The 26,659-nt window shown below is 43.1% G+C and overlaps 1 protein-coding gene and 1 non-coding gene across 6 annotated transcripts; both read left to right on the top strand.

Moving 5' to 3' along the window:
* Nucleotides 1–331: 331 nt before the first annotated feature.
* skd (mediator complex subunit skuld) lies at nucleotides 332–26,659 on the top strand. Of its 5 annotated transcripts, none has more exons than XM_036816139.3 (14): nucleotides 332–457; nucleotides 2,265–2,880; nucleotides 6,963–7,278; nucleotides 13,525–13,618; nucleotides 13,684–13,767; nucleotides 14,304–14,752; nucleotides 14,816–15,497; nucleotides 16,342–16,824; nucleotides 18,468–18,648; nucleotides 18,739–19,322; nucleotides 19,413–24,231; nucleotides 24,293–24,410; nucleotides 24,476–24,591; nucleotides 24,659–26,659. In XM_036816139.3, exons 2-14 carry the CDS (start codon nucleotides 2,812–2,814, stop codon nucleotides 25,040–25,042), a joined length of 8,379 nt encoding a protein of 2,792 aa, XP_036672034.2. In that variant the 5' UTR covers nucleotides 332–457; nucleotides 2,265–2,811; the 3' UTR covers nucleotides 25,043–26,659. The 5 variants fall into 5 exon arrangements, with proteins under 5 accessions (XP_036672034.2, XP_036672036.2, XP_016934021.3 ...); XM_036816141.3 differs by having other exon boundaries at nucleotides 342–485; nucleotides 24,485–24,591; XM_017078532.4 differs by having other exon boundaries at nucleotides 342–485.
* LOC118877490 (small Cajal body-specific RNA PsiU6-40) lies at nucleotides 13,815–13,957 on the top strand. The gene has a single exon (XR_005014346.2). It is a non-coding gene; the product is annotated as a small Cajal body-specific RNA PsiU6-40 (non-coding RNA).

Below are 26,659 nucleotides of genomic sequence, written 5' to 3'. Positions count from 1 at the left end.
TTTATTCAACTAAATGAATTTTTAAATTTAAATTTCCACACTGTCAAGTGTATCTGATCTTGTGGATCGTGTAAAATACTTTCGGCCCATTATTTATGGTTTGAACAATAAAAATTACAAATACCCATAAAAATACTAAAAATAAATTGGAGAAATATTTTCTTATTTTTAAACCATGGTTGTTGTCCAACAATTCTAATCACCAATTCACCACTGTTCGAGTCCTCGCTAACTATCGATAAATTGGTTCGAGTCTTAAATATAATTCTCCAAAAGTTGATAATTATATTTAAGACTCAAACCGTGGTTGGTTCCCAGGCAATACCATTTGGTATGTTTAGAGTGACCGTTTCTGGCGAGGAAAAAAGAACTAATCAGTTGTTGCGAATTGTTATAAAAATCGATCGTATCGCAGATTTTTCCGTATCTGAATGCGAAAGAGAAAGTGGCACAAAATGTAAAAAAATCGAGCGAAAACTAGATCGGTAAATTCCAAGAACACCGAAAATATAGAACTAAACGTGAAAGAAATGATGATCGAAAAATGTAAATGCAAAAGCGAATGCCCGAGAAGTGAAGAGGTGTGCGTGTGCTACATGTGTGTGTGTGAAAGAAGAGCTGCAACAAATTAAATATAAATAATAGTGCCCAAGTGCCGTTGTATGACCAATAATTGTGGCGCAAAATGATTAAATGGCATTTAAGCCGTGTTTAAACATTTGCAGGCGGAAATGTTTAATAGTTTTTAATTGCTCTAGCGGTCGCTGCCCCGACGCTGTGTGTGTGTGTGAGTGCGTATGTGCAAGAGAGAAAGAGGAGGAGGAGAAGAAGAAGAGGAGAGTGTACAAAAGAGGAATATGCAACAACTGTGCGATTTTAGTTATCGGTGGCATTTTTTTTCGGCTATTTCGAGTGGCCGCAAGTCAAAATCAGAAAAACTGATGTGTACACACACATTACTGCCCAGAAACCGAGAAAACGGGGCGAAAGGAAAACTACGAAAGTGGTTGCTCTGCCATGTAGGTGTATGTTTGTTGGCTTGTGTGCGCCTCAGTGCCGTGCGAGAGGAATGCTGCCTGTCTATGTATCACGTTTCGCACAGAGTGTCTGTCGGTGTGTGAGTGAGTGGTGTCTGGCCTGTGCAGTGTTGTATAGTGCATAAATTATGGAATTTCGGATTTCTTTCGAGTTTTGTTTTAGTTTTAGTTTCTGATTTTTCCCTTAATCGATCTGTGTGCTCTCTCTCGCTCTCTCGAAAAGGTTGCATCCCCAAGAGATGCACAAAGAGCGAGAGAGATAAACAGACGCCGCCGCTACTAATGCACACGCACACCAGTGCAAATGCAGTTAGCTGGTAAAACTTGTTTTCTCCCTCTCTCTCTCGCCGCGCTCTCGGCTAAAAAAGAGCAAAAGCCGCTATTCGTATTCGGCAGCCGCTGCCGCTACTCGCACTCGCTCCTCTCCTCTACTCTCTCCTGCTGCTGCTGCTGGCTGCTCCTCTCTCGCTACTCGCCAACTGCCTATATACCATATATATGGCCGATTCAAAGCTAGGCGAGCAAAATTTCCATTGTGTGTGGCGGCCAGCGTTCGCAGTCGGTTCGAAAATTTCTGACTCGTCATTCGTGCGCAAAAAACACAAAATACAACGCAAGGCGTACAAGCCTGAGTAATAGATTAAATATAAATGTATTTTAAAGTACTGTTATTTTGAAAAAAAAAAACTTTAATAAGAACCGCTAACTTTCGAGGTTTCGTGTGTTTGTGTGCGCGCCAGTGTATGTGCTTGTGACTGCCTATTACTCATCTCTTTTTGCGCTGTAAAAAATTAAATTTTCCTTTTGGAAACTCATAAATTAGCTCGGTTTAAGTTCTCGAATACAGCCGAAAAACTCTTACCTATTTTACTTTTTGTCTACATCAACGATTAACGAAAAATCCAACGACTTTCATCGTCGTTTGTGTGTTTCTAGAAGTAAATGTGTGTGTGTGTAAGTGTGCGTGTGTATACTCGCTGCCTTTGGATGAAAAAAGTCAATTTCTGAGTCGCTCTCTCTCTCGCGGCGGCTCTCTTCAGCATGAATGAAACAGCGAATGAACGAACCCTTGTAAATGTGTGCGTGTGTGTGCATGAGTGTAGCAACAAATAAGCAGGGGAAAAACAATAAGAAAATTAACTAATAAATGCAGTTATTTCGAAATCATAAACATGATCATATAAAACGCAAAAAGAGTGAAGAGGTCTAATAGTTTCTGTATTCCAGCTATAACCCACAACAACAGCAGCATGCATAATTCTACAGTATGTGTGTTTCATTGCCAAAGCAACGTTTACGTTTAAAACCTCTCGCCAGAGAGCAAATAAATACAAAATACACATAAATAAATAAATAAATCAAATCAAAACCAAACAACCAAACATCAAATAGCAAATTACAAACAAAATTCAGCAACAGCAGCAACAACAACAACAACAAAATATCGAAAGCAAAGAAACGAGACGAAAGAGAGAGCTCTTCAATATTTGTGTATCCGTGTGTGTCGTCTCTCTCGCTCTCTCTCTCTCCCTCGCGTGTGTCTCCGTGCCTATACCTTTGTGTGTCTGTGTGCGTGCAGCAGAATCAATAATAAAAAATAAAAATCCAAAAAAATAAAAATTAAGCAAATGTGCAAAATACTCGAGTATATCGAAATCAACAAAAAATAACAACACATCACACCGGATAAATAACAATAATAGCAATACACTATAGGCAACAAAGTTGAGAAAATGAGGTGCTGCTGCTGTGCGAAGAAAACAAGCCAAGAACTATGACGCATCAAAATCATCAGACAAACGGCGCAAGTTTGGAGGATTGCCACACAAACTTTTATGCCTTGGTGAGTAGTAGTTGTTTTTTTTGCTTTTGCAATTGTTTTTATTTTTCGCAGTGAGGTTGTTTTATTTTTTTCTTTTTCACTAGAAGATCTAGGTCAGTGAGGACGCAGAGGGGGTGCTCTGCGAAGGGGGGGCTTATTGGCTTGCGGGGGTGTGTCACCCACACAGTGGCAAAACTGAACCACCGATCATGGGATCCAATCTCTCTCGCGCCATCTCCCTCTCTTCGTCTTATCGATTGGCAGCCAAAGCGAAGACGCCGCCGGTCAGCCACAGCTGTTTATCGTTATCGCCGCAGATGCTTCGCGAAGAACCAGAAAACAGTTTTGATAACTATAGTCATAGCAAAAAAATCTTTCGAATCAGGGTTTAATCTTTTTCCAATAGTTGTGGTCTTTATTTCATTTTTATAGGCAATACCTCTTCTAGAAATTTAACCTAAACTTCTTAAACTGGTATTTTAATGACAGACCTTGGATATATTATACTTACATATCAATTTATTTATTAATGGATTTATAAGGGTTGTGCTGCTTTCCCATGAAAGTTAAAATTCCGAGAGATCGAGTTGATCAATGAGTCAATAAGAATATAGTCGGGAAATGTTTTTGAATGTGAATTAGTCACCGCGAAGCTATAATTTAAATTTGAATGAATGTGTTTTTTTAATACTCATTTATTTAATAAACAATTTGTAATTATAAAGTTGGGAATTTCAGGAAATTACGCATATATCAATGATTAATCATGTATAGCAGTTAAAAGATTTTTTTATTCTTGAATTTCATTCTTAGATACTTTCTATTGTTAAAACTCGGGTTGTTTTTTAAATTTTAAGAATAGATTCGAAGATTCTATTTATTTAATCCAACATAGAGAGAAAGATACTTAGACACCTTTAGTTGGAAGTGATAGTTTTCGGGTATCTACTGTATTGTAGTAGTGAAAACGGGTGTCTTTGTGGCAACCTGGCGACTGTTGCTCTGTGACTTTGTGGGTTGTGTGACTGCGGCTCGGTGACTTTGTGGCCCATAACAGGTTCTCCTCCCCGAGTCTCAAAAGTCGAGTCTAAAAACTCAAGACCCGCGACTGAGGACTGAAGACTGAAAACGGGGGACTACGTACGACTAGTTTGTTGGCCTCGCTAGTGATTGTTGCTATTGTCTCCTCTCTTTGGCATATTTCTTTAATGAATCTCATGGTGGCGGAAGGGGAGATGGGAGAAATGCGAGACGACACAGAAGCCGAAAAAAAAGACACGGAAAAGCCGAATGAAATAGTCAAAAAGAAGAGGCGATGACGACGACAATGCGTACAAGTCAACGTGCTCCACTTCCCCCGCTCTCTTTATCCCGCTCTCCACTTACAACTCTCTTGTAGAGTTTGGAGCAGAGCTGCCCGATGGGAAGAGGAAAGGAGAGGAGAGGCGGTGGAGCGGGTCGACGCCAACGAAATAACGAAACAATAACAAACGCGCCAAACTTTCTCTGAGCGCGCGAGAGAGCAAGGCGACAGAGCGAGACGGCGAACGAGAGAGAGAGAAGGAGAGCAGTTTGAACTTGAGAGGCACGCGCGCGTGAACAAATACAAATGCAAACACAAGCAAAAAGCATGTCGGAATGATAACAGCAAAAGAGAGGGACATACGCTCTCGTTCTCTCTCGTTGAAGGATTGCAAAAAGTGAGAGGGAGAAAGATAGTCAGTGGGCAGATAAAAGATAGAAAAAATCAACCTACGAGATAGCTGCTCGCCCAAAAATAAAAGGCAAACCGAAACGACACGAAGAAAAAGCAGCGAGACAAAATGAGAGCGAAAATGAAAACACACACAAAAATGGCAAAAACGAAGAGCCAAAGCAGCGGCAGCGGAAGAATGTGGAACATTTTTGTCGTCAAGACAAGACGTTAGAGGAAAGAGAGGACTTGGGAAACGGGGAGAATGGCCGGTTTGGGGGAATACCTTTGGGTGTGCTTGTGTGCGTAAGCGACCGCCGCCCGTGTGTGTGTGCTTGAAGGTGCAGTTATTTATTTTGGCCCCATCTCGCTTTGCCCCATTGATTTAGCACCGCTCGCTTGCTTTCCCACTCGCCACTTGCCACACCAGCAACTTGTTTCCATTTTCCACAATTGTTACCATCTTAAAACCTCCATAAGACGAGTTTCCCTGAGTCAAATTGTGTACAAATTGGAGGAGAGTTATAATATGTTCAAATACACAAGTGTTTCAAGTTTAACAACAGTTGATTGGGAATTTGATTTGATTTATTTCTTTGATTACTAGGCTAAGACACTTATGTATACTGTAATTAATGAAGCATTTTTCGCTTTTTCTTATCTCAACTTGATTTATTTTGTTTGGGGTTACGGTTCTATAAGCTAAATAATAGTGGTCACGGTTATAAAAATGTTTAATTTCAGTTTGAGGTTTTGGTTATGGCCTGATTTTCTGAGTATGTATCAGCGTAAATTTGATTAAGTTAAAGTATTTGCGGTTGGGAAATCTACATACACAGTGACACTTAGTATTTAAATATAAGTGGGTACATTATCCCATGTAACAGATGCCGTCTTTCAGTGGAATTTTCGAGTTTTATGTGGAAGCTTCGAGTTTTTCTTGTGGAATTGGGGACTGTTGTATAAAACCAACGCAACTCTGCAACGGAAGCCGCCAATGACGACCCCAAATGGCTAAAAAAGCTAAAAAGCCAACGAGCCCAGTTAGTCAGTCACTCATTCTTCTTTTTCTCCGTGCTTCTCTCTCATTTTCGCTTTTTGTTTCTTCTTCGGTGCCCCCAAGTTTTTCTTGTCTCTGCTGCAGCTCCTCTTCCGCTCCACCTTTCCGCCTCCCCCTCCTTCCTCCCACCCTCTTTGCCGTTTTTTTCGTGCTTTTGTTTTGAGTTGCGAGGCAGCGGAAGATTTTTCGAGCTTCGCTTTGGTCGTTTTTATGCTTTGCTTGTTGTTTTTACTGTTTTTTGCTGCTGCCAAGTGCAATGAGGAATGTATTTTTACATGTGTCTGCGTGCGATTCGCAAGATTTCGCAACACTGGTAAATTAGTGGGCAACAATTCAAGATGATTATCGTTTTTGCATAGATTGAAATGCACTCAGGAAAAATCCTAAGCCTAAACCAAATTTGTACAAGTAGAATGCTTTTAAAATAAAAGAAAATAAATGAAACGTAAAAATGTTTTCCAGAATAATATTTTACATCCTAAGCTACCATTTGTTGCTTTATTTTTCCATCGCTTAGTATTCAGTAGGAATTCTCAAGATCGTGACAAAATCAGATATTAGTAATTCAACCTAACGTCATCGTTCTATTTTGTACTTTATACGAGATCCGATAAACACTCATTTAATACGTCACCGAGTCAAGAAGGTGATGTGTACTTTATTTTTACATTTGAAAAGAATTTATCCAAGTATAACTGCAAAGTTAGGATTTCGCAAACTATTGCAAATTATTGTGAAACACCATGAGTTCACCTTGCATTCTTTAATATAACATCTAATTATATTGTAATACATCATAATGTGACCGGTTTAATAGGTCAATGAATTCTATTTTAATTGCATATCTTATTAATCAACGATGCTTTTGTTATGACTTTTTTAAATTACTTTGCAGGGGATATTAAGTAATTTATAAGAATCTTGAAATGATCTTAAAGAATGACGGTTTGTTAGAACTATTTAAAAAAAAACTCATTAAGAAGATTTATGCTTATCTTCGGATGGCAATCCAAAGAATGTCGTATGTGTATAGATTAAAATCCTATTTTTGTAAAGTTTTTTTTAATCTTATTGTAAGATTCTTTCCTCTAACAGCTGAAATAACAAATCTTTTATTAAGACTTTGCTATTTTCCGTACGTCACTTATAAAAAGAACGTGTAGACATAGAGCTTTCGTCACGGCCGGGTAAACAAATGATAGGAACTTCCTTATAGATAAAGATAGTGTAGTAGTACCAAGTAGTTATCAGTTGAGTGTATTACAGAACCTATTTAACCTTAAGTCTGCCCACCATTACTTGCTTAAATACGCATTAGTGACTAATTCTGTATTAACTCTCTTATTGCAGACTGATTTATGTGGAATAAAATGGCGGAAGTTCGTTAACGGGGAGCGACCGAACGCATCCAGCGATCCTTTGGCGGACCCGATCCTGCGCTCCTATTCGCGATGCATCCAGGCGGACATGCTGTGCGTGTGGAGGAGGGTCCAATCCACGAAGACGGACAACGCCGACCCGAATGCCTTAACCTTCGAGATCACCACCTCGACCAAGGTCCACCCGCCCCTTTCGCTGGCCGCCGCCAAGGAGCTATGGATCTTCTGGTACGGCGAGGAGCCCGATCTCACTGAACTGGTCGATGCCGAGCTGCTCCGAGTTGCGGGTGAGTTTTATTTATCTCTAAAAAGATCTGGGGAACCAAAATATCTTTGTTCGCTGTGGCTGAACCTTTCCCGATACCGTTGGTTTTTAGTTAGGGTTGGATACTTAATGATAACTGAAAGTTCAGACTGCGTAAATATTCTTTCGTCGTAAAAAAGTCATTAAAACAATGTACAACTTTTTTGAAACGATTTTTAAAAAAGGGAATAATTTGAAAATGTTGGATACAGAATAACTGCTTATTTTCTCTAATTATTTATAATCAGAACTCAAAAATGCACAATCAAAGGAATATATTTTGCTAAATAGATTAATTTGCATCTTTGAATTAACACTTCATAAATAATAAAAACCAAATAAAGTTGTTCGCTAAAAAACTTAAATTGGTAAACAGTTTAAAATAGAAGTGTTACATTTAAGATCGATTGTAATAATTTCTCCTCCTCTCTTTTACTCCCACACACACACTCATTCATGCTCACGCACACTTGCAACTGGGTGATGAATTTAATAAAGCTTCAAGGCCGCATCCATCGCATGCAATTGCAACAACAAATTTTCGCCATCTCTTTGGCGTGTGTGTGTGTGGGTGTATCTGTGTGAGAAAAGCCAAAACAAATGCGACACACAAACAAACAAACAAACAGAGAAGCACGCGAAATACATTTCGATTGCGGCTGATGATGATTATTATTATTATTGCTCTCCTTGTTTTTCTCCATCTCTTGCTGTTTCGCACTCTCCCCCCTCTCCTGTTTTATTTTCCTTTGGCGTCACTCAACTCACATGGCGTCGTTTTGAACCGTCAGCAACAGAAAAGAGAAAAAGTTAAGAAAAAACAGCAACAAACGTCAATCGTAGGCGGTTATCTCCTCTCTCTGCCTCCCACCCACACACAGGAAAAAGCATGCCGATATTAAAAGTAAATTTTTCATTTCATATTGATAACTAGGAAAGAAGGCAATGAAAGTTTTTCAAGTAATTTGTATGATTTGAAACCTTAATATTTGATTTTCTGTCTTTAATAGCCTGAAAACATTAAATTGAATGATTAATAAAACCCTATCGAATTTGTTTTCCGTGCACCTAAGAAGGAAAGAGGAAGCAGTGCTAAAACGTCACCTGTCATTTGCAATGTTGTTCGCTCGCTCTCTCTTTCTCTCTCTCGCTCTCTGGTAATTATGCAAACGAAGAAGAAGGGTGCTCTCGCGTTCTCCCCCTTTCTCCACTTCCCTCTCACTTGCTCTTTCGAGGGTTGTTCAATACACACTGGCCTTCGAAAGACGCTCTCTCTCTTTCGCTCGCCCACCCACCCTCTCTTTCGCACCCTGTCTCCCTTTCCTTTCTTTTCTTATCAGCCCATTGCGTGTGGCTACTATTTATTCAATATTTTTGTTATTGCCTCATTATCTCTGACCACTAACTACGTACTACGTACATTGTGTTCATCGTAGAATTTGAATTTCTCATATTTGGCTTTTCCGTGGCAAATTCCATTACCCAACCGCCAATCTCAAGTTGTTCGAGATTCGTAACGCCGTAGATCTACACAGATTTTGCGATATTTAATAGAATAGAATTTGCTTATCCGCAAAACTTCTGAAATTTTCAACATTTAACAGGATTTAATTAGGAAGATCAAGCCAATTATTATTATTTCAAACTTATAGATACTATGTTGGATTACTTTTATTCATAAGATACATAAATCAATTAAAAAGTAATTTTCAAACACCAACTAGATGTATTTATAGAAGCTAGAATAGCATAAATAGATCGAAATACGTTTAATACAAATTTCAAAACGGAGTTCCTTTTAGCTCCTACTGTTGTTAATGTTTCACAAGCTCAATCGATTTTCAATATTTTATTTCGAATTTCAATCTATATCCTAGTTTGAACTAAAAACTTTCCATCTGGCAGATGCCTTCGGAGATACAGATTCTTTTTGAAGTGCCCGACCGAGAGATACGAGATACGGAAGTTTGACTGTATCTTTCGTTATATGCCTACGTCATTGTGGCCCACTGATTTTACAGTTAGCTTTTGCTGCCTGTTTGCTTGCGTTAACCTTTTCTTCGTTTTTTTAGGCGCGCTTTTTGCTGTCTGGAATTGAGAGTTGAATGCACGTCGCTTTTGCCGCTGATGAAATTATCGACTCGTTTTTGTTTTAGCCTTTGTCATCGTTGCAACGCCTTGTTTGATGTTATTTTTGCATTTTTTTTAATGACAAGGACATTGACTAATTGCATTGACATTACTTTGTCTCCGTCTTTTGGGCGAATTTTCGTTGTCTTTTTATAGCCATTTCGGCCATAAACAACAAAAGTGGCAAAAAAAAAACTGTCGTTCCCATCTTGTTGGTGTGTGTGTGTGCGTGCGAGTGCGTGTGAATGAAATTCGGAAAGAGAGAAAAGAGAGAGGCGAAGAGAGAGCGCATTGTTGTTACTGTTACTGCTCCTCAGATTTGCGTGAAAACGGCAACGCCGCAAATCTCAGCCAGCCAGCACAGTGGAGCAAAAAATACTAACAGTGGGGTTTTCTGGGAATGAGGAGGGATTTTGAAGTAAAATTCTGTAAACAGAACATAAAAGATATATCACTGCTTTTGCAAAAAATACCAAAGTTTGGGAAAAAATTTTAAAAGCAATACCTAAACTGTTTAAAACTAAACAATTTTGAAATACTTTAAAAATTTAAGTTATACTTTTTGTTAAACTGTTACTTATTTATTTAAAAACAATTATCTATTTTCAATTAACAAGGAAAATTCACGATTTTAAGTGGCTGTTGCCGAAACAATTAAGTTTTCCAATGTACTTTGTTTATGACAACCACTGTGAACTAATTTACATTCCACTTTGTAGGGCTTTGCGCTTTTGTCTTCCTTTTTGCTGTTGGCATTTGTTGGACATTTTTGGCCATTTTTTGGACAGCAGGCGTCATGGGCAGACACGCCTACACGCTGGAGAATTCTAGTAGACCCCCAATCTCCATATATACAAGCATTATTTACCTCCCCCTCCATCACCACCCATAAAAAAACACTCCACACACGCTACTTGTTGTCATTGTACTTAAAGTTTGTTGTTGTATTCCGATGCCATACGATTTTTACCTTAAACAGCTGTCATTTTGTATGAGTGTGTGCGTGAGCGTGTTGGGGTCGTTGTGTGCGTGTGCTCCACAATTGGAGCCAATAATTACGTGCTGCTCTCTGCATAAAAGAGACTGGGAGAGACTCTCTTCTTGCGATTCTTCGCTCTCAATGAGCTTAAACTGGTTTGCAAGCTTGGGCTTAATTACAATGCGCTTTCTTGCTCATTTTCTTGTTGTTGTTGTTGCCTTTTGCATTCGTGTTTCTTACCTGCTTTTTGGTTTTGGCTTTGTTATTGCGCTTACTAAACAATTTTTCAGTGTGTGTGCGCGCAGATTATTGACCTTGATTAAACATTTGTTGCTGCCTGTTGTTCTGTGTGATGTTGTTCTTTTTTTGTGTGTCACGCAAATGCAAAATGCTAAATAACGCTCTCTTAATTACACGTTACAATTGTTGTGAAATTCTCACAGGCGGAGAATGAGAGAATGATTGGAAGGGAGAGGGAGAGGGGGATCTGCTGCGTTAGCGAAATGTTAACCTAAAATAGCATTGTTTTTGGGCCACAAACAAAAAGAGCAGCCAAGAGAGTGTTCGTGTGTGGGTGAACGAGAACGAGTGCACGCCTAGCGGCACTTTGTCTCCCAAACAACCACTCTCTCTTACTCGCTACTTTCCACAGAGCGACTTGCTGCCACCTCTCTCTTTCCCAGCGAGTGAAAGAGAGGAGCAGCAACATGTGCACAAACCACACGTGCTAAAAAAAATACACCCACACAGACAGGCCTAGTGTGTGTGCGTGTGTTTGTGGAATTTGCATTGAGCAGTCGCCGTCGATTCCGATTCCCCGATTCCCGATTCCGATTCACCCGATTACGATTCCTGTTCCGAAGCTTTAAAGTTGGAAAAAAAGGGGGGAAGATGCGGATATACAGCAGCTGTGATGGGATGGTGGAAATGCATGAAAAGTGGAATGACCAGTATCTTTTATCGAAAGTCAATGAAAAATTGGAAATGCAATCGAGGAATTTTATTGTTTGAAAACTACTTTTTAATGGAATCCCTGAGCTTTAATAGATTGTATGCTGTATTCAAGTATCTACGGTTTTCTATTATTATGTAGACGAATAAAATGACATTGTATTGATTTTGAAATTTTTTTTTTATTAATTTCATAAGATTGCAAAATAAGAGAAAAACTATTTTTTAGTGGTCTATGAAATTGAAAAGGTGATTTTTTCGTAATCTAATTACTTCTTTTAAAATCCTTTGGAAGATTTATACATACATATATATTATCAGAGCAGTTATTACATTTTTTGTAAACATTGTATTTGGTTTGCTTATGCTTGAAGTCATTTTTAGTTCTTTGTTTTTAAATTGTTTGTTTGTCGTTCCGTTTTGTTGCGCTTCGTCTCTCGATTTTTATTTGTTTGTTTGCTGAGAGAGCGGCTGAAGCTGCAGTTGTTGTTGCTTTTGTTTTTGCTGGCCTACCCTTGTGGGCTTTTTATTTTTATTTTTGGCGAGCTTTGAACTTTTTGCCGTTGAATAGTGTATCAATGTGTGTGTGTGTGACCTCAGAGAAGAAGAGAAACGAAGAAGAGCCGGCTTGCAGGATGGAAATTGGAAGTGGATGTGGGGTTGGAATGGGAAATATGGAGATGGTGGGATAATAATAGTGGTGAGGAAGAGGAGGAAGAGAGAGCAGGAGGCGGAGGCAGACTCTCTCACGCACTCAGTCACACACACTGGCATAATCGTACATTGCCCTTTTATGTCCATGTGTTCGTGTGAGTTTTTAAGCGTCGTTGTAAAAAAAACTCACGCTGATCTCATTGAAGAGAAAAAAAACAACAAAATTAGTTATTAAACGGATTTTGTTTTTTCGCTTTGTTTGTTATTTATCCATGTTGTTTACCTTTACGTAATTATCTTTGCAACATTGCTGGCCAAAAAAGACAATCAAGAAGAAGCAGGAGAAATCAGTGCAGGCGTGGGAATCGAGGAGGAAGAGAGAAAGAGAGAGTTAACACACAAGTATGTGTGTGTATGAATGTGTGGGTGGTGGATGCTTGGAATTTTCCAAAAATTTCTAGACTGCCCTTTTTGTTTCACAAATCGTTTCCCTCCGCTCTCTTCTTCCTCTTTCCCACTCTCTCCCTTCGCTTTACTCACTGCCCTTTTCCTTTTGTTTTCAAGTGTTTGAACTTCCGCTTTGGGATTTGTATTTTGTTGCCTGGCGGCTTTTTCTCGAACTCTCCTTTTCTCCTCTTCTTACCTTGCATTTTTACATATTCCGTTGCATACAAAATTTTATCTTTATCCGCTTTTCTTTTCGTTAATACCGCTCTGCGCCTCTCTCTTTTTGGCATTCTACCTATCTCGCTCTAAGTTTGTTTGTCATCTTTTGAAAAAAATACACAAATACGAACGAAAACAAAACAATAACAAAAATGAATAGCCTTAAAAGTTTTGTTTTTGAGGCGTGCGCGCGTCGTTGACTTCTCTTTTGCGGGAAAGAGAGAGCGAGAATAGTTGTAGGGGGGAAGAAAGAGCGGTTGATTGTTTTGCGTTGTAGACGTCTCTTTTTCTTATTGTTGTAAATTCAATTTGATTTCCCCTCATTTGTTTTTGTTTTTTGGGTATTTTCCACTTTTGCATTTCAATGAAATCCCAAATTCTATAAGAAACTAAAGTGCCAGATAATTACCATATATTGTAATACACCCGGTACTTGAAGATCCATCGAGATCTGGGAACTTGGGAACTTTTTACATGTGGGTATTTAAGAAGGGATTTTCACACGCCCATACAAATTGAGAAGACTTGTAAATACCATATAGAATGTTTGTGTTAAAATACTGGTAGTTAGAAAGATGCTGCATAAGGCAATAAGCTATTGATCTTTAATATTTTATTACTGTCTAAAGAGTTTACTACATGGCTAAATGAACAATGGTTATTAACACTTTCTCTAGGCCTTGGTAATATGCTAATTGAATACCCTATTACTTTAAAAATAGTTCGCATTACAATATTTTTAATCGAAAGGACAACCAAGAAGTCTAGGTGTTAAATATTCGTTTTACTTTTACTCTGTTACCTTAATTTGTATAATTATTTATTAATTTATTTTTTTATATATTTTAGCCAACCAAGCGCTTTGGAATGGCACCTGGAAAGGAGCTCTCACCTATGAGTGCCGATCGCTGCTCTTCAAGGCGTTGCACAATCTCATGGAGAGGTAAATATTACAAAAAACTTTAAATCTAATTAAAGGTAATACTTATAACCCACTACTTATTTTAGATTCGTGCTCACCAAGGACATTGTTCGATTTGGCAAATGGTTTGTGCAGCCCTGCACCTCCAGCGATCGTCTCTTTGGACGCAGGTATGTGATCTATATGTGGGGACTCCCACAGGGGAATCTATAATCCCATAGGATATAGGCCCTAATCTATGTGAAAATGCTGAAAATTAATCCAATTCGCAATATGGCCATATCCTAGAACAACGAATTCAGGAACTCTGTGCAATGGCATTAAAGCTTGTGGCATTGCATCGTTCTTCCTGCGACACTTATAAATCATTTCATTTTTTTTGATAACCCCGAAAATAATATTGCGTATGTAGTTTGCTTCTAACATTACGAAATGGATAATAAACCATTAAACCATTCATAGGAAAAGCCATAAAAGAACCATACAATTTTATGATCATTTGGTTTTTATGTTTATAGACTTCACATCCGTTAATTTATAACGTTCGCGATTATCTTATTAACTGTAAATGAAATATATTGCCTAAATAACATTTATTTAATTTTCTTATTTATAATTGCATTATTTTTTTAATAAAGAAAGCAAATCTAAAATCTTTAGGCCTCTGAAATATCCTTTGCTAATTCTCCAACATCTTTTTTTTCAGCTCCCAGCACTTGTCCTTCTCATTCACGTTCTTCGTTCACGGCGACACAGTTTGCGCCTCCATAGATTTGCGCGAACATCCCGCCGTGCGTCCGCTGACCAAGGAGCATTTGGCCGAGGCGGCGGCCGCCTTTGCAGCGTCCAGTTCTCCGCCAGGATCGACAGGATCTGCGGCGTCAGCGGGCGGAGCAGTGCCTAATCCTGGTCAGGACGCAAATGGCGCCGGAATGGAGCCACTCGATGGCGGCGAGGGCGCAGCCAAGGCAGCGCCACCGGCGCATGCGCGCAAGGTGATGTTGGCCCCCTTCGGAATTGCGGCCATACTCACCGGCAATAGCTATAAGGCCAGCGATCCCATAGCCGAGAAGATCCTCGAGGACTGGGCCTCGTTTTTTCCGCTGTGCAATAAGGACAACTCGGATGTGCCACCCGTGGTGGAGGTGGTGTCGGGTGAGTAACCACCTAAAGATAGATTCCCTTCACTTGACCTAATCGATTTCGTTTACCCCTCAGGTGGTCATAAGATGTATCATCCCACGAACTACGTACTAGTCACCGACCTGGACGACATGGAGCACATGGAGTTCGTCGAGATGCAGAAGATGCAGAGCTCAGTGGGTGGAGCGGCGGCCGAGGCGGCTGTCCTGGCCTCGCTATCCTGCCCACCGGGCTCGGCGTCTGCCCCTCCTTCCCTGGGAGCAGCTCCTTCTGCTACAGCGATTCCCGTGGGTCCGGCTTCCCTCAACGCTCCAGGAGCAGGAGCCACCGCGTCATCCGCCGCCAAAGAGGTATCCCGCAAGGCGGCCCCCCAAGCCGTCAGCGCCCTGGAACGTCTCGCCTTCCAGCCCTACTACGATCAACGGCCCACCTCGGGCTTCACCTTCAATACCAACAATACTCACATACCCGCCTCGGCTGCCGTGGAAATGCCGGAACGCACCTGGCAGGATTGCGTGATGAACACGCTCCACGTGGATGCAGCAGCGGCGGCGGCAGCAGCAGCAGTGGCATCTTCAACACCCGCCTCGGGAACCGGAACATCTGCCGATGGCGATGAAAACGAGCAGAACAAACCGCCGCAGCAGGATTCCAAGCAACTGGTGCAGCAGCAGATTCAACAACAGCAGCAGCAGCAACGTCAGAAGCTCTGGAACTTTGTGGATCCCATGCAAAAAGCGCCCTGCATATGCACCAAGTGAGTTTCGTCCTTTTAGTCCTTTTTAGAGTAATTTCCCTGCTCTGTTACTTACTCTCCATATGCAAGGGTATTTATCCAATCTCTAGAGGTTTTCAAACTGTAGCTTAAGTGTCTGGTAGTTTGTGAGTTTTTCAATTTTTATAGAGGTTCTTTAAAATCCTATGCAGCTAAGGGGTCTAAAATGAGTTAAAGAAATAAAAAGATACATTTTATGTAACTTTCTTATATCATTTGATTTTTTGAGAATAATTGAAAATAATTTGTAGACATCTTAAGGTACGAAATTTTGAAGTTCTTTGGGATTCAAAGATCCTCTTTGTTTTCATTATAACTTCCAGGTTTATTTTTAAAATGCTTTCATTTCTAAAGAATTTTGGAAATCCCTGTCTTTTTATGCGCGTGTTTTTTCTAGTTATGACCCTTGTTGCTGCCTCCATTAGAATAACCATTTTTTACATTATGCATATAAGATTGATATGATTTTGATGTAGTGGAGATGATGTTGTGCTCCCTCCAAGAACCTAAAAAACCCCTTAAAACACCAGAAACCGCTTTGATGGCATGCTTAAAAAATACCTTTACCTTAGCAAACATTAGGCAGTTAAAGGCGGTAGTTGACCTTCTTTTTACTGTTATCTGTGCATGCGATAGGCAATAGATTTTTTCCGTTCCTCTTTTTTTCTATACAATTTTTTCTTGAGTTACCTAACCCACACAGCAGCAGCAACAATAAAATAAAATTAAAACTTCAGCCAAGAGACAGAGCTACGAAAGCGAAACGTTAAAAATTGTGTTGCTTAGTGTCTAAAACCGAAAACAAAAACCAAAAAACAAATTTCAGCGCCCAATGCAGCAGCAGCAGCAGCGGCAGCAACAGTGGCAACAGCAACAGCATTAGCAATATCAGCAACAACAAGCGACAACAGCAACCGCTGGGATCGCCGGCACTGCGGGCAGCAGTCACCGGTGCCAGTGGCAATAAGTCGTCGTCTTCATCATCATCATCGTCGTCGTCTTCGTCGTCGTTGTCCTACCAGCAACATTACCACCAGCAACATCTGCAGCAGCAACAGCAGCAGCAACAGCGACCGGGAACACCTGTGCCGCCGGCAGCAGCAGCAGTAGCAGCAACATCGCATCATTCCAGTTCCCTGAGCAACACTTCCGCCTCCAATTCTTCCGCGACCGCCCTCCGGCGTCACAATGTGCCGTTCCACAAGCGGTTGCTCCACTCGCTGGCATCCACCGCCTCCTCCACGGCCTCCACCTTTAGAGCCAAAAACCACAGCAACACCACAACAGACACCAATATACCAAAACAAAGGTTTGTGTGTTGAGTGGAGTGAAGTGAAGTGGCGTCTGTCCATTATAGCCAGTGCTGCCTCTGTTTTAGTTTAACGCTATTCAGTTTTCTCTTTTTCATATACTAATGCGGTCAAAGTAAAAGCACTGGGGATTTTATGAGGATCTACATATAAATATTTTTTAAAATCTATCAAAAGTAATCTAAATTCATTGAATGTTTTCGGGATTCCGTTCGGTAATTAATAAAACTAACAGATACATAAATGGAACACCTTCTGGAACACCTTATACCTGTCAATAATTTTGTATATTAACTTTAAACTCCCTAAAATGTTATAAAATACATCAAGATTCCATTATGAAAACAACATGTTGATCTTAAAATGTTGTATACTAAAATCTAATATTTTATGTGCAGTGTACATCTCTAGTTTACGATTATAAAGTAAATACTAATGTCTAGAGAAAAGTGTATATTGAGTGCTTTTATCTTGGCCGCAACTGTATAGACTACCCGTCCTCTTACTTTCGCTCTTTCTCCGCATTTATATATTTTTCTATCCACTCTCTTCACACGCTCTGTTAACCTTATGATTTCTTATGTTTTATAATTTTGTTGGTTGGTTTTGAGCATATTATTTCTGACCCCTAACAAATACACTGGAATCAAAGAAAGGGGCGCATTTCAATTCACCACGCCCCCCAAAAAAAAGGAGTCAGCACACACACACAAACATTCGCGCGTGGTCATCTTGCAATAACAACTTCTAATTCTAATTCACTTAATCGTCCTTGGTAAATGGTTAATTAGCAAACATTTAAAATGAAAACAAAGCAACGCTAAAGAAGCAGAAAAGACTGCAGGCAATGATATAATAACCAATTGTATAATATTTTCCATTTCGAGGACATACAACACGTTTTGTAGAATTTAACTAGCCTAGTATATACTGCCCCCCACTCTCGTCCAACCCCCCAATCCACTCCCCCATTGCCGTTCTCATTTTCTCATGGCCCGTTTTGAACATACTCGATACTGGGTTGAGTATGAGTATTCGGTAGATACACGGTTAATAGTGTTTTGGTTTTGGTGCCGCATGCATCTTTGTTTTAATTCTTCCAGGTCTTATGCATTTTGTGGAATGATTTTGATTTATTTTGCTGGATTTCTTATTTGTAAATAACAATAGCACATATAATATAAATAATATTGGTGTTTTAGAAATCTCTAAAGTTCATAAAGAAAATGGTTTAAATATCTTAAAGGAAAGTATTTAAATATTATCTTTTCTTAAAGACATCGAAATATTTACTTTTCCTTATAAACTAGTAAAGATATTATGAGCACATCATTAAAATTATTTTATTTTGCAGCTGTGAAGGTTTTATTTAATATATTTAATCCCCAAACAATGGATGTGGTTATTGTTTAATTTTGCTTATGGTTATTTTTGGGACACTTTATTGCTGGAGTATCCCAAGCAATATAATATAATATTATTTGAAATTATTAATATACACGCATACCTGTGTATCCATAGCTACATTATCCGTAGTTTGAGCATTGTACATAACCTTTCTAAAAAACGAGTCACCACTTAATCTTGCGATGTATTAACAATAATGCTAATTATTATATTTCTACTTTCATTTTTTTCACAGACATCTGGGGAATACACCTCATGGAACGCCACATGGTGGGGCCTCGACGTACTCCCGGAATTCCTTGGGTGGCGACTCCTCGATGCCGGTGGCCTCCGTTGAATCACCAGCGACACCGGCTCCCTCTCCGCATCCAAATTCGGCGCACTCGCAACCGACATCTGTGCCGCCCGCTGAGCAAGTGAGTGAAAGTGACGACCCCAAATGCAAATACCCAGGATTCTACCCAGCTTATTTCACTAACACGTGGTTCACTTTTCCCCCCACACAGCTACTCAACATGAGTCCCCATGCGCCCACTTCCGTTTCCAATCTGCAGCAGCCGCCAACGCCCATTGACCATCTGCTGGACAAGAATACACCGGCGCCGACGCCAACGGATCAGCACGACAACAAGAGCATTACGGCCTCGCCTTATGTCCATCAGACGCCCAGCGTGGAGCCGCCCTCCTATACGGATCATGCGGCCGGCGGAGGAGCAGCTGGTGGTCAATCAATGGGCACTGGACCGGGCAGTGTTCCCGCCCAGCAACCGGCCACGCCCACAGCAGCAACTTCAGCTGCAGGAGCCGGACCTGGAGGAGCTTCCAACGCAATTGGAGGATCTGCGGTGGGAACCATTAGCGTCAAGAAGCTTGAGATGCAGCAGCAGACTCCATCGGCTGCAATGGCCATCAAACAGGAGCCGGGCCTTCAAGGCCGGGGGGCAGGAAGCGTGACCACCACCACGGAGGCCATGAACAACTTGAGGCGCCTGTACAACCCGCCGAAGTTGACGTTAAAGGATCCGGACAGCTTCTACGATGACGAGTGGCTCAAGGAGGTCATCTACGACTTTCAGTACCAGGAGAACTGGTAAGGATTAGTGTTTGTCCTTTTGATTCATGGTTAAACCTCTCTTACCCTGTAAAACATCACTCTAATATCTGGTTTTCCTCATCACAGGGACTATCTGACGGTGAAGCGTCCGAAACTGGATAAGCAACGTCGGCCGAGGTATGCCAAGAACCTGTACGAGGGACACACGCACGTGAAGCCCCTGATGCCATCGCCGGGATCCGTTTATGGTTCGCAGCTGCTCTCGCTGGATGTCTCAGCAACTTCAGCGGGAGGAGGCGTCGGAGGATCAGCGGCGGGCAGTTCCAGCGGCGGATTAGTCGGCATCGCCAACAGCACAGCCAACGGCAGTGATGCGGAGGCCGATAGCGGGAGCAGCTTTTTCCAAGGCTTGGACATTAAGACAGAGCCCGGATTGCATTCCCCCTCGTGCAAGGAGACCTCAAAGTCCTCGGGCGGGGGCAACAACAGCGGTGGAGGAAGCGGCAGCGGTGGTAATCTGTTCACCGCCGAAGGTCTGAATCCCTCGCTCAACGATCTGGAGCAATTGTTTGAGACGAGCTCGAATGATGAGTGCAGCAGCGTGCAAATCCACACGCCACCCGATTCCAATAATCCTTCGAATGGCGGCTGCAGTGCTGTGACCAATACGATCGAAGACCTCAAGAGGAGCACAGCGGTGGCCAGTGCAGTGGTGGCTGCGGCAGCAGCGGCAGCAGCAGCGGCCTCGGGAGCGGGCAATATCCAGGCGGAGGATCTCACCAAGATGTTCCCCACTCCGCCGTCGCACGAGCAACAGCACCCAAACTCGAGTCCCTGCCAAACGGACGTGGTCATGACGGATCTCAGTGTGGACACCACCACAACCAGTATAAACAGCAGTAGTATCACCACAACCTGCAACACCACCATTACGAGTAGTATCAACAACACCACCACCACAGGCTGTAGCAACACCAGCAGCAGTATTATCCTGGCAGCCGTACAAGCTCCTGTCACCGTGGTGGCCATCCAGACTGTTTCCAAGCTGGTGAAGCAGGAGTACAACCTGGAGTTGGGTAGCCCGGTAGAAGAGCCCATCGATGACTGGAACTATGTCTACCGACCACCGCAGCAGGAGAAGTTTGTGGGTTCCACTCGCTACGCTCCACTGACCAACCTGCCTAGCCAGACGCAACCGCCGTTAAGTTTGCCTCCTGGATGTTTTTACCAACCCACTTGGAGTAGTCATAAATCCAGAGCAGCCACGCTGGCCAAAGCTGCGGCAGCTCAGCAGCAGCAGCATCAGAAGCATCAGGCCCTTCAGCAGCGTATCCAATTGCATCAGCAGAAGTTGCAGCAACTTCAGCATCAGCATCATCAGCAGCAACAAGCGGCGGCCGCCGCAGCAGCAGCGGCAGCGGGAGGAGTGGGCCATCAGAAGCACCAGCATCAGCATCTTCATGATCTTCTGTCAGCGGCACCAAGGACACCACTAACGCCTTCTACTGTCCCCCAACCGTTGAGCAGCGGCGGCAGTCAGTTGTTGCTGAATCAGTTAAACTGCCCGCAGGCGCCACCCGGCAGCTCCATGCAGCAACTAATGCATCGAGCGGGAATGTCACCCATTTCACCGGGACCCGGGATGGGGCCCTATGCCGCCCGAAGTAGTCCAATGTCGAGGGCGACTCCCACGCATCCGCCACCACCATATCCCTATGACTTGGCTGTGGCCAGTCCAGCTACCTCTACATCGTCATACTTGAACCGGCCACTCCACTCGCAGGAGCATCCGCACATGCATGGAATGGGCGGCGGAGGAGCAGGAGGCGTTGGAGGTCCTGGACAAGGAGCTGGCGGACACATGGGCATGATGCCCTACACTGGCGATGCGGGCATTGCCAGTGGTGGAACAGCGATGACAGCCGGGCCCTCGAGTCTGCTCCAGGAGCTGCCAGAAGTGAACTCTGTTCTGGTAAACATCCTGCTGTACGATACCGCTTTGAATGTCTTCCGGGATCACAACTTCGATAGCAGCAGTGTGTGCGTGTGCAATGCGGATACGCAAAAGATTGGCAATATTCGGGGAGCGGACTCCGGAGTATATGTACCCCTGCCCGGCATTAGCTTTAACCCGTTTCCGACCGGTGGAGGAGGAGGGGGAGGAGGAGCAGGAGGAACTGCGGCTGGACAGCGGGTGCTTAATGGACCCAGTTCCGCTGGTTTTGGCGGCATGCGGATGATCAGTGCCTTTGGGGGCTCGCCGGCCTCCGTTTCGATGCCTGGAGCTGGCTCCGGACATGGTCACGGCCCGAACGGCGGCTCCAACTCGTCATCCTGCACGCCGCCCAGCACCAATGTCCATATCACTGGCTATGTGGACGATGACCCGGTGGAGTGTACGTGTGGCTTTAGCGCAGTGGTCAATCGAAGACTTTCCCACCGCGCTGGACTCTTCTATGAGGATGAAGTGGAGATCACGGGGATAGCGGATGATCCGGGAAGGAATAAGCAGCCCACGTTGCTCAGTATCATCCAGAGTCTCAGCAGGAAGAACCAGATCAAGCCGGGACCAGGAGAAACGAGTTCTGCTTTGGAGAAAATCGGAGCAGGAGGAGTGGCAAGTGGACAACTGGAACAACTGACTCATGCTGTTTTTGACCTGCTATTGGATCAGTGCTCCATCATCCAGACCTCCAGTAGTTCCGTGCACAGAGCCCTTCAATCCCATCGGAGGCGAATGTCCCGTCAACGAAGAATCTTTGGCACCAATGGAGCACCAACCGCCTCGTTGGCATCGATTGCAAATGTTCTAGAGTTTATGGATGCACACGACGTGATCAGCTTGGCTCTAGAGCAGGCGAGATTGGCGTTCGAGAACCAGCGGATGGACAACATGATGGACTTTCATGGTAATGGGAGCAGTAGCTCCCATCAGCAGCAACAACTCACAGCCTTTCATGCACCACCACCTGCGTTGCGTCATAAGCTGGCGGGGATTGGCGCTGGTCGGTTGACGGTCCACAAGTGGCCATATCTCCCCGTGGGCTTCACCCGCAGCAACAAGGAGATTGTGCGCACCATGAATGCGATACAGCCGATGCTGCAAAATGCCTTCCACTGCAAGTCAAGGGGTGGATCAGGCTCCAAGGACGCCAGTTCGTATAATACGGTGAGTGGACCGCTCACCTGGCGGCAGTTCCATCGCCTGGCAGGTCGTGCATCCGGACAGTGTGAGCCGCAGCCCATACCTTCGGTGGTGGTGGGATACGAGAAGGATTGGATCTCGGTGGCACCTCATTCCATCCACTACTGGGATAAGTTTCTCTTGGAACCATACTCATATGCTAGGGATGTGGTCTACCTGGTGGTGTGTCCGGACAACGAGCATGTGGCCGGTTGCACTCGCAGCTATTTCCGTGAACTGAGCAGCACCTACGAGATGTGCAAGCTGGGCAAACACACGCCCATCCGAGGATGGGAAGGTATCCTGCAGGTGGGCGCTGCTCGCAGCAACGTGCCCGCGGATCGGGAAACCACTCCGTTAGATGAATGGTTGCGTACTTTAGAGCATACTGCTCTAGCGGAGCAAATTCGTCGCTATGCAGTGGCTTTTATTCACCAATTGGCTCCATATCTGAGTCGAGTGCCTAATGATAAGACGCTTCTGAATCCACCCGATGGCTCTGGAAACTCAAACTCCAAAGGAGGCAGCTCTTCATCCTCGAATAGCTCTTCAGTCACTGGATTGCCTGGCGGGGATTTACCCGCGGATCATATCAAGCTCGAACCTGGTACAGAACCTCCAGTTCAGCCGATGGAAACAAACGAAATAAAACAGGAACCAGGCACAGGCAAAGGAGGATCTGCAGCAGGTGATACCAAACCTGCCCTGATCCTAGGCGATCCATTGGGCATGGGCGAGACTTTGGAGGACATCAACCCATCGGCCATTGTCCTCTATGTGGTCAATCCGTTTACCTTTGCCTCGGATAGCTGCGAATTGGAGCGACTGGCTTTAATTGCTTTGCTTCGTTGCTACGCAGAACTCCTGAAAGCTGTTCCCGATTCGGTGCGATCGCAGATGAACATACAGATTATTTCACTGGAATCCGTAATGGAACTGGGACCCTGTGGCAACAGAAAGCGCTTCTCCGATGAGATTAGGTGCCTGGCCTTGAACATTTTTTCGCAGTGCCGGCGACATTTGGTGCATGCTCAATCCGTGAAAAGTCTTACAGGCTTTGGAACGGCCGCCAATATGGAGGCCTTCCTCAAGACCAAGGACGAACCCAATCGCCGGGCCTACAAGATGTACACCGCTCCCTTTGTTTTGGCACCGATGCACGAGAGGAATGACAAAACGGACTTCTCCAGATCGGCGGGCAGTATGCATGGACAGAATGAACATCGTTACTCGGTGATGTACTGCAATTACTGCCTGAGCGAGGATCAGGCCTGGCTTCTGGCCACCGCCACAGATGAACGGGGCGAGTTGCTGGAAAAGATCTGTATCAATATCGATGTGCCGAATCGGGCGAGAAGAAGGAAAGCGCCCGCTCGATATGTGGCACTAAAGAAACTGATGGACTTCATCATGGGAATCATCTCGCAGACATCGCAGATGTGGCGATTGGTTATCGGCCGCATTGGAAGGATAGGACACAGTGAACTGAAGTCGTGGAGTTACTTGCTCAGCAAGCAGCAGCTCCAGAAGGCCTCCAAGCAATTCAAGGACATGTGCAAGCAATGTACATTGATGTATCCACCCACCATCCTCAGTGCCTGCCTAGTGACCCTGGAACCGGATGCCAAGCTGCGCGTGATGCCCGATCAGTTTACGCCGGATGAGCGCTTCTCACAGATCTCCATGCAGAATCCGCTGGCCACGCCGCAGGACGTGACCTGCACCCACATCCTGGTATTTCCCACCAGCGCCGTCTGTGCGGTATGTTATAAGATTGTTTTATTCAAATATTTGTATGTTTATGAGTTGTGTTCGCTTGCAGCCCTTTACACGCCAATTCCAGAACGAGCCGCAAGTAGATGACGACTTCCTCACCTTTGAAGAGGAGGGCAACGAGGACTTTGACGATGCGGAAATCGGAGACCTCTTGTGGGGGGACAGTAAGTACCTGCGCAATTAACAGCGCTCGCCTTCATTTACTAAGAGTTATGTTTTCTTAAATTAGCTCACATAGACAGGGTCTCCAATCATGGTAGTCCGGGACGCATGGATGACAACCGCAGCTGGCAGAGCGCCGGTGGCAATAACTTCAAGTGCACGCCGCCACAGGAAGTGGAAGAGGTGGGTGATCCATCTAATTGAGATCTTACTGAGACATTTATTAACTTTCCCTGTAATTAAATTTCAGGTTGGTTCACTCAACCAGCAGCCAATATCAGTGGGCTACATGGTATCGACGGCGCCAACGGGTCGCATGCCCGCTTGGTTCTGGTCCGCCTGTCCGCATCTAGAGGATGTGTGCCCCGTGTTCCTGAAGACGGCCTTACACCTTCATGTGCCGAGTATACAGTCAGCCGACGATATTCTCAACTCGACCAATGCCCATCAGTCGGCCAACGACCATCCGCTGGACTCGACCCTCACGGCGGATGTGTTGCGCTTCGTCCTCGAGGGATACAACGCCCTTTCCTGGCTTGCCCTAGACTCCAACACACACGATCGTCTCTCCTGTCTACCCATCAATGTCCAGACGCTGATGGATCTGTACTATCTGACGGCTGCCATAGCCTAAGGTTCGGGATCTCAGATCTCTGATCATCGATCTCCGGATCACTTCAAAACTGAATCAATCAAACGCAGTCGCATGCTTCCGTTTGCAGAACTTCCACTAGCTATATCAACCTCAAAGAACAGCAAAATAGAGAACCGAAAAGATCGAAAACAGAATCAACACCAAGCAACCTTGAATCGAAGTTAACAGAATCCAAAAACACCAACAGAACAACAAGAGCAATAGCAGCAGTTAACGCAACGCACAGATTACTTAGCATAATCAACCAGAAAACAAAAAACATACAAATACAAGGATCACCGATGAGAGCGGCGGATATATAACATTATCGTCTACCGATAAGTCTTGAGCAGCAACAGCATTACTATTTATTAATCGTCGAGAATTTGTAAAAGTGTCAAGTGCAAGAATTGTTTGTTTAATTTTATTTTTTTATACCATATACATAGGCTGGCGTTCGATTAGTGTTTAATATTTATAAATATACAACAACCGAGGAGCGAATGAGAAAATAGCGAAAAGCAACAACAACAACAAACAACCACACACATGTAGGCATATAGGTCATATATACAATAGCGAAGTGGAGTTGAAGGAAGTAACATATTTAGAATAAGTAAAAAAGTTTGTACATATTTACAACCAATTCGCCGTAAGCAGGAACAGCAGAAGCAACAACAAAGCAAAACAGAAGTGTAATTATACAATTAGTAATTAGTTTACAACAAATTGAACGAGGAGAGGAGGAGATGGAAGGAGGAGACCGTATTTAAATCTAATAAATTAAATCAATAAACTGTGTAAATTTTTGTGCAAAGCGAGAATTAGTTTAAATTTAAATTATACAAGATGAAAGTGTAAAAAACAAACCCCAAAACACACGCATTAAACGCCCCACACGATGGAAACAAACAAAAACATATAATTAACTGAAACGGTATACTGTAAATTGCATATATAAAAACTATATATATCTGGACGCCAAGCGCAGATGATGAAGGACGATGAGTTAGGAGTAAGAGGAGGACGAGGACAGGATTAGAGTTAGGATGAGCGTTAGGAAGAGTTTTTTATTTCGCGTATTTCGTGTGTTTTTTTTTGTTGTCTCTTGTATTCGTATAATCCTAGGAAAACATTTTGTACTTCACACAGAAACTGAACACAACCCACAAACAAACAAAAACACACACCACTCACATAGCCAATTTTCTAATAATGAAATACTTAAACGAAAATGTGTACAAATTAATAATAATGCTTGTAAAGAACGGGAAAGCTTTCTACACTCACCAACAAAACAACAAACACAAGAACCACAATTGATTTAGCACGTTGAAACGATTTTCGCCTAGGCTTAAGTTTAAAACAAAATCAATTAAGTGAAAAAAAATGGAAAACAATTATTAAACAATGAAATTATTTTTACCTGTGTATTTTAATTAGCATAAATTGTGTAAACAACAAAACCTACGATTACAAAGACGTTTTCTAGTAATTATCAAACACCAACATAAAACACACACACAACACCCCCCACATGCATATCTTTTAAGTAGTTTCGATTTCATTTAGTATTCTATTATTTGTGTAATAAACCGAACTTATTTGCAAACCTGA

Source organism: Drosophila suzukii, chromosome 3 (genome assembly GCF_043229965.1).
Source record: "Drosophila suzukii chromosome 3, CBGP_Dsuzu_IsoJpt1.0, whole genome shotgun sequence".
NCBI classification, from domain to species: domain Eukaryota; kingdom Metazoa; phylum Arthropoda; class Insecta; order Diptera; family Drosophilidae; genus Drosophila; species Drosophila suzukii.
This window is presented reverse-complemented; position numbering and strand designations above follow the sequence as displayed.

Coding starts and splice junctions, on each gene's coding strand:
- skd (XM_036816139.3), top strand. CDS start 2,812: ATGACGCATCAAAATCATCAGACAAACGGCGCAAGTTTGGAGGATTGC. Junction 24,232..24,292: donor CCACCAGCGCCGTCTGTGCG/GTATGTTATAAG, acceptor GTTCGCTTGCAG/CCCTTTACACGCCAATTCCA. Junction 24,592..24,658: donor CGCCACAGGAAGTGGAAGAG/GTGGGTGATCCA, acceptor ATTAAATTTCAG/GTTGGTTCACTCAACCAGCA.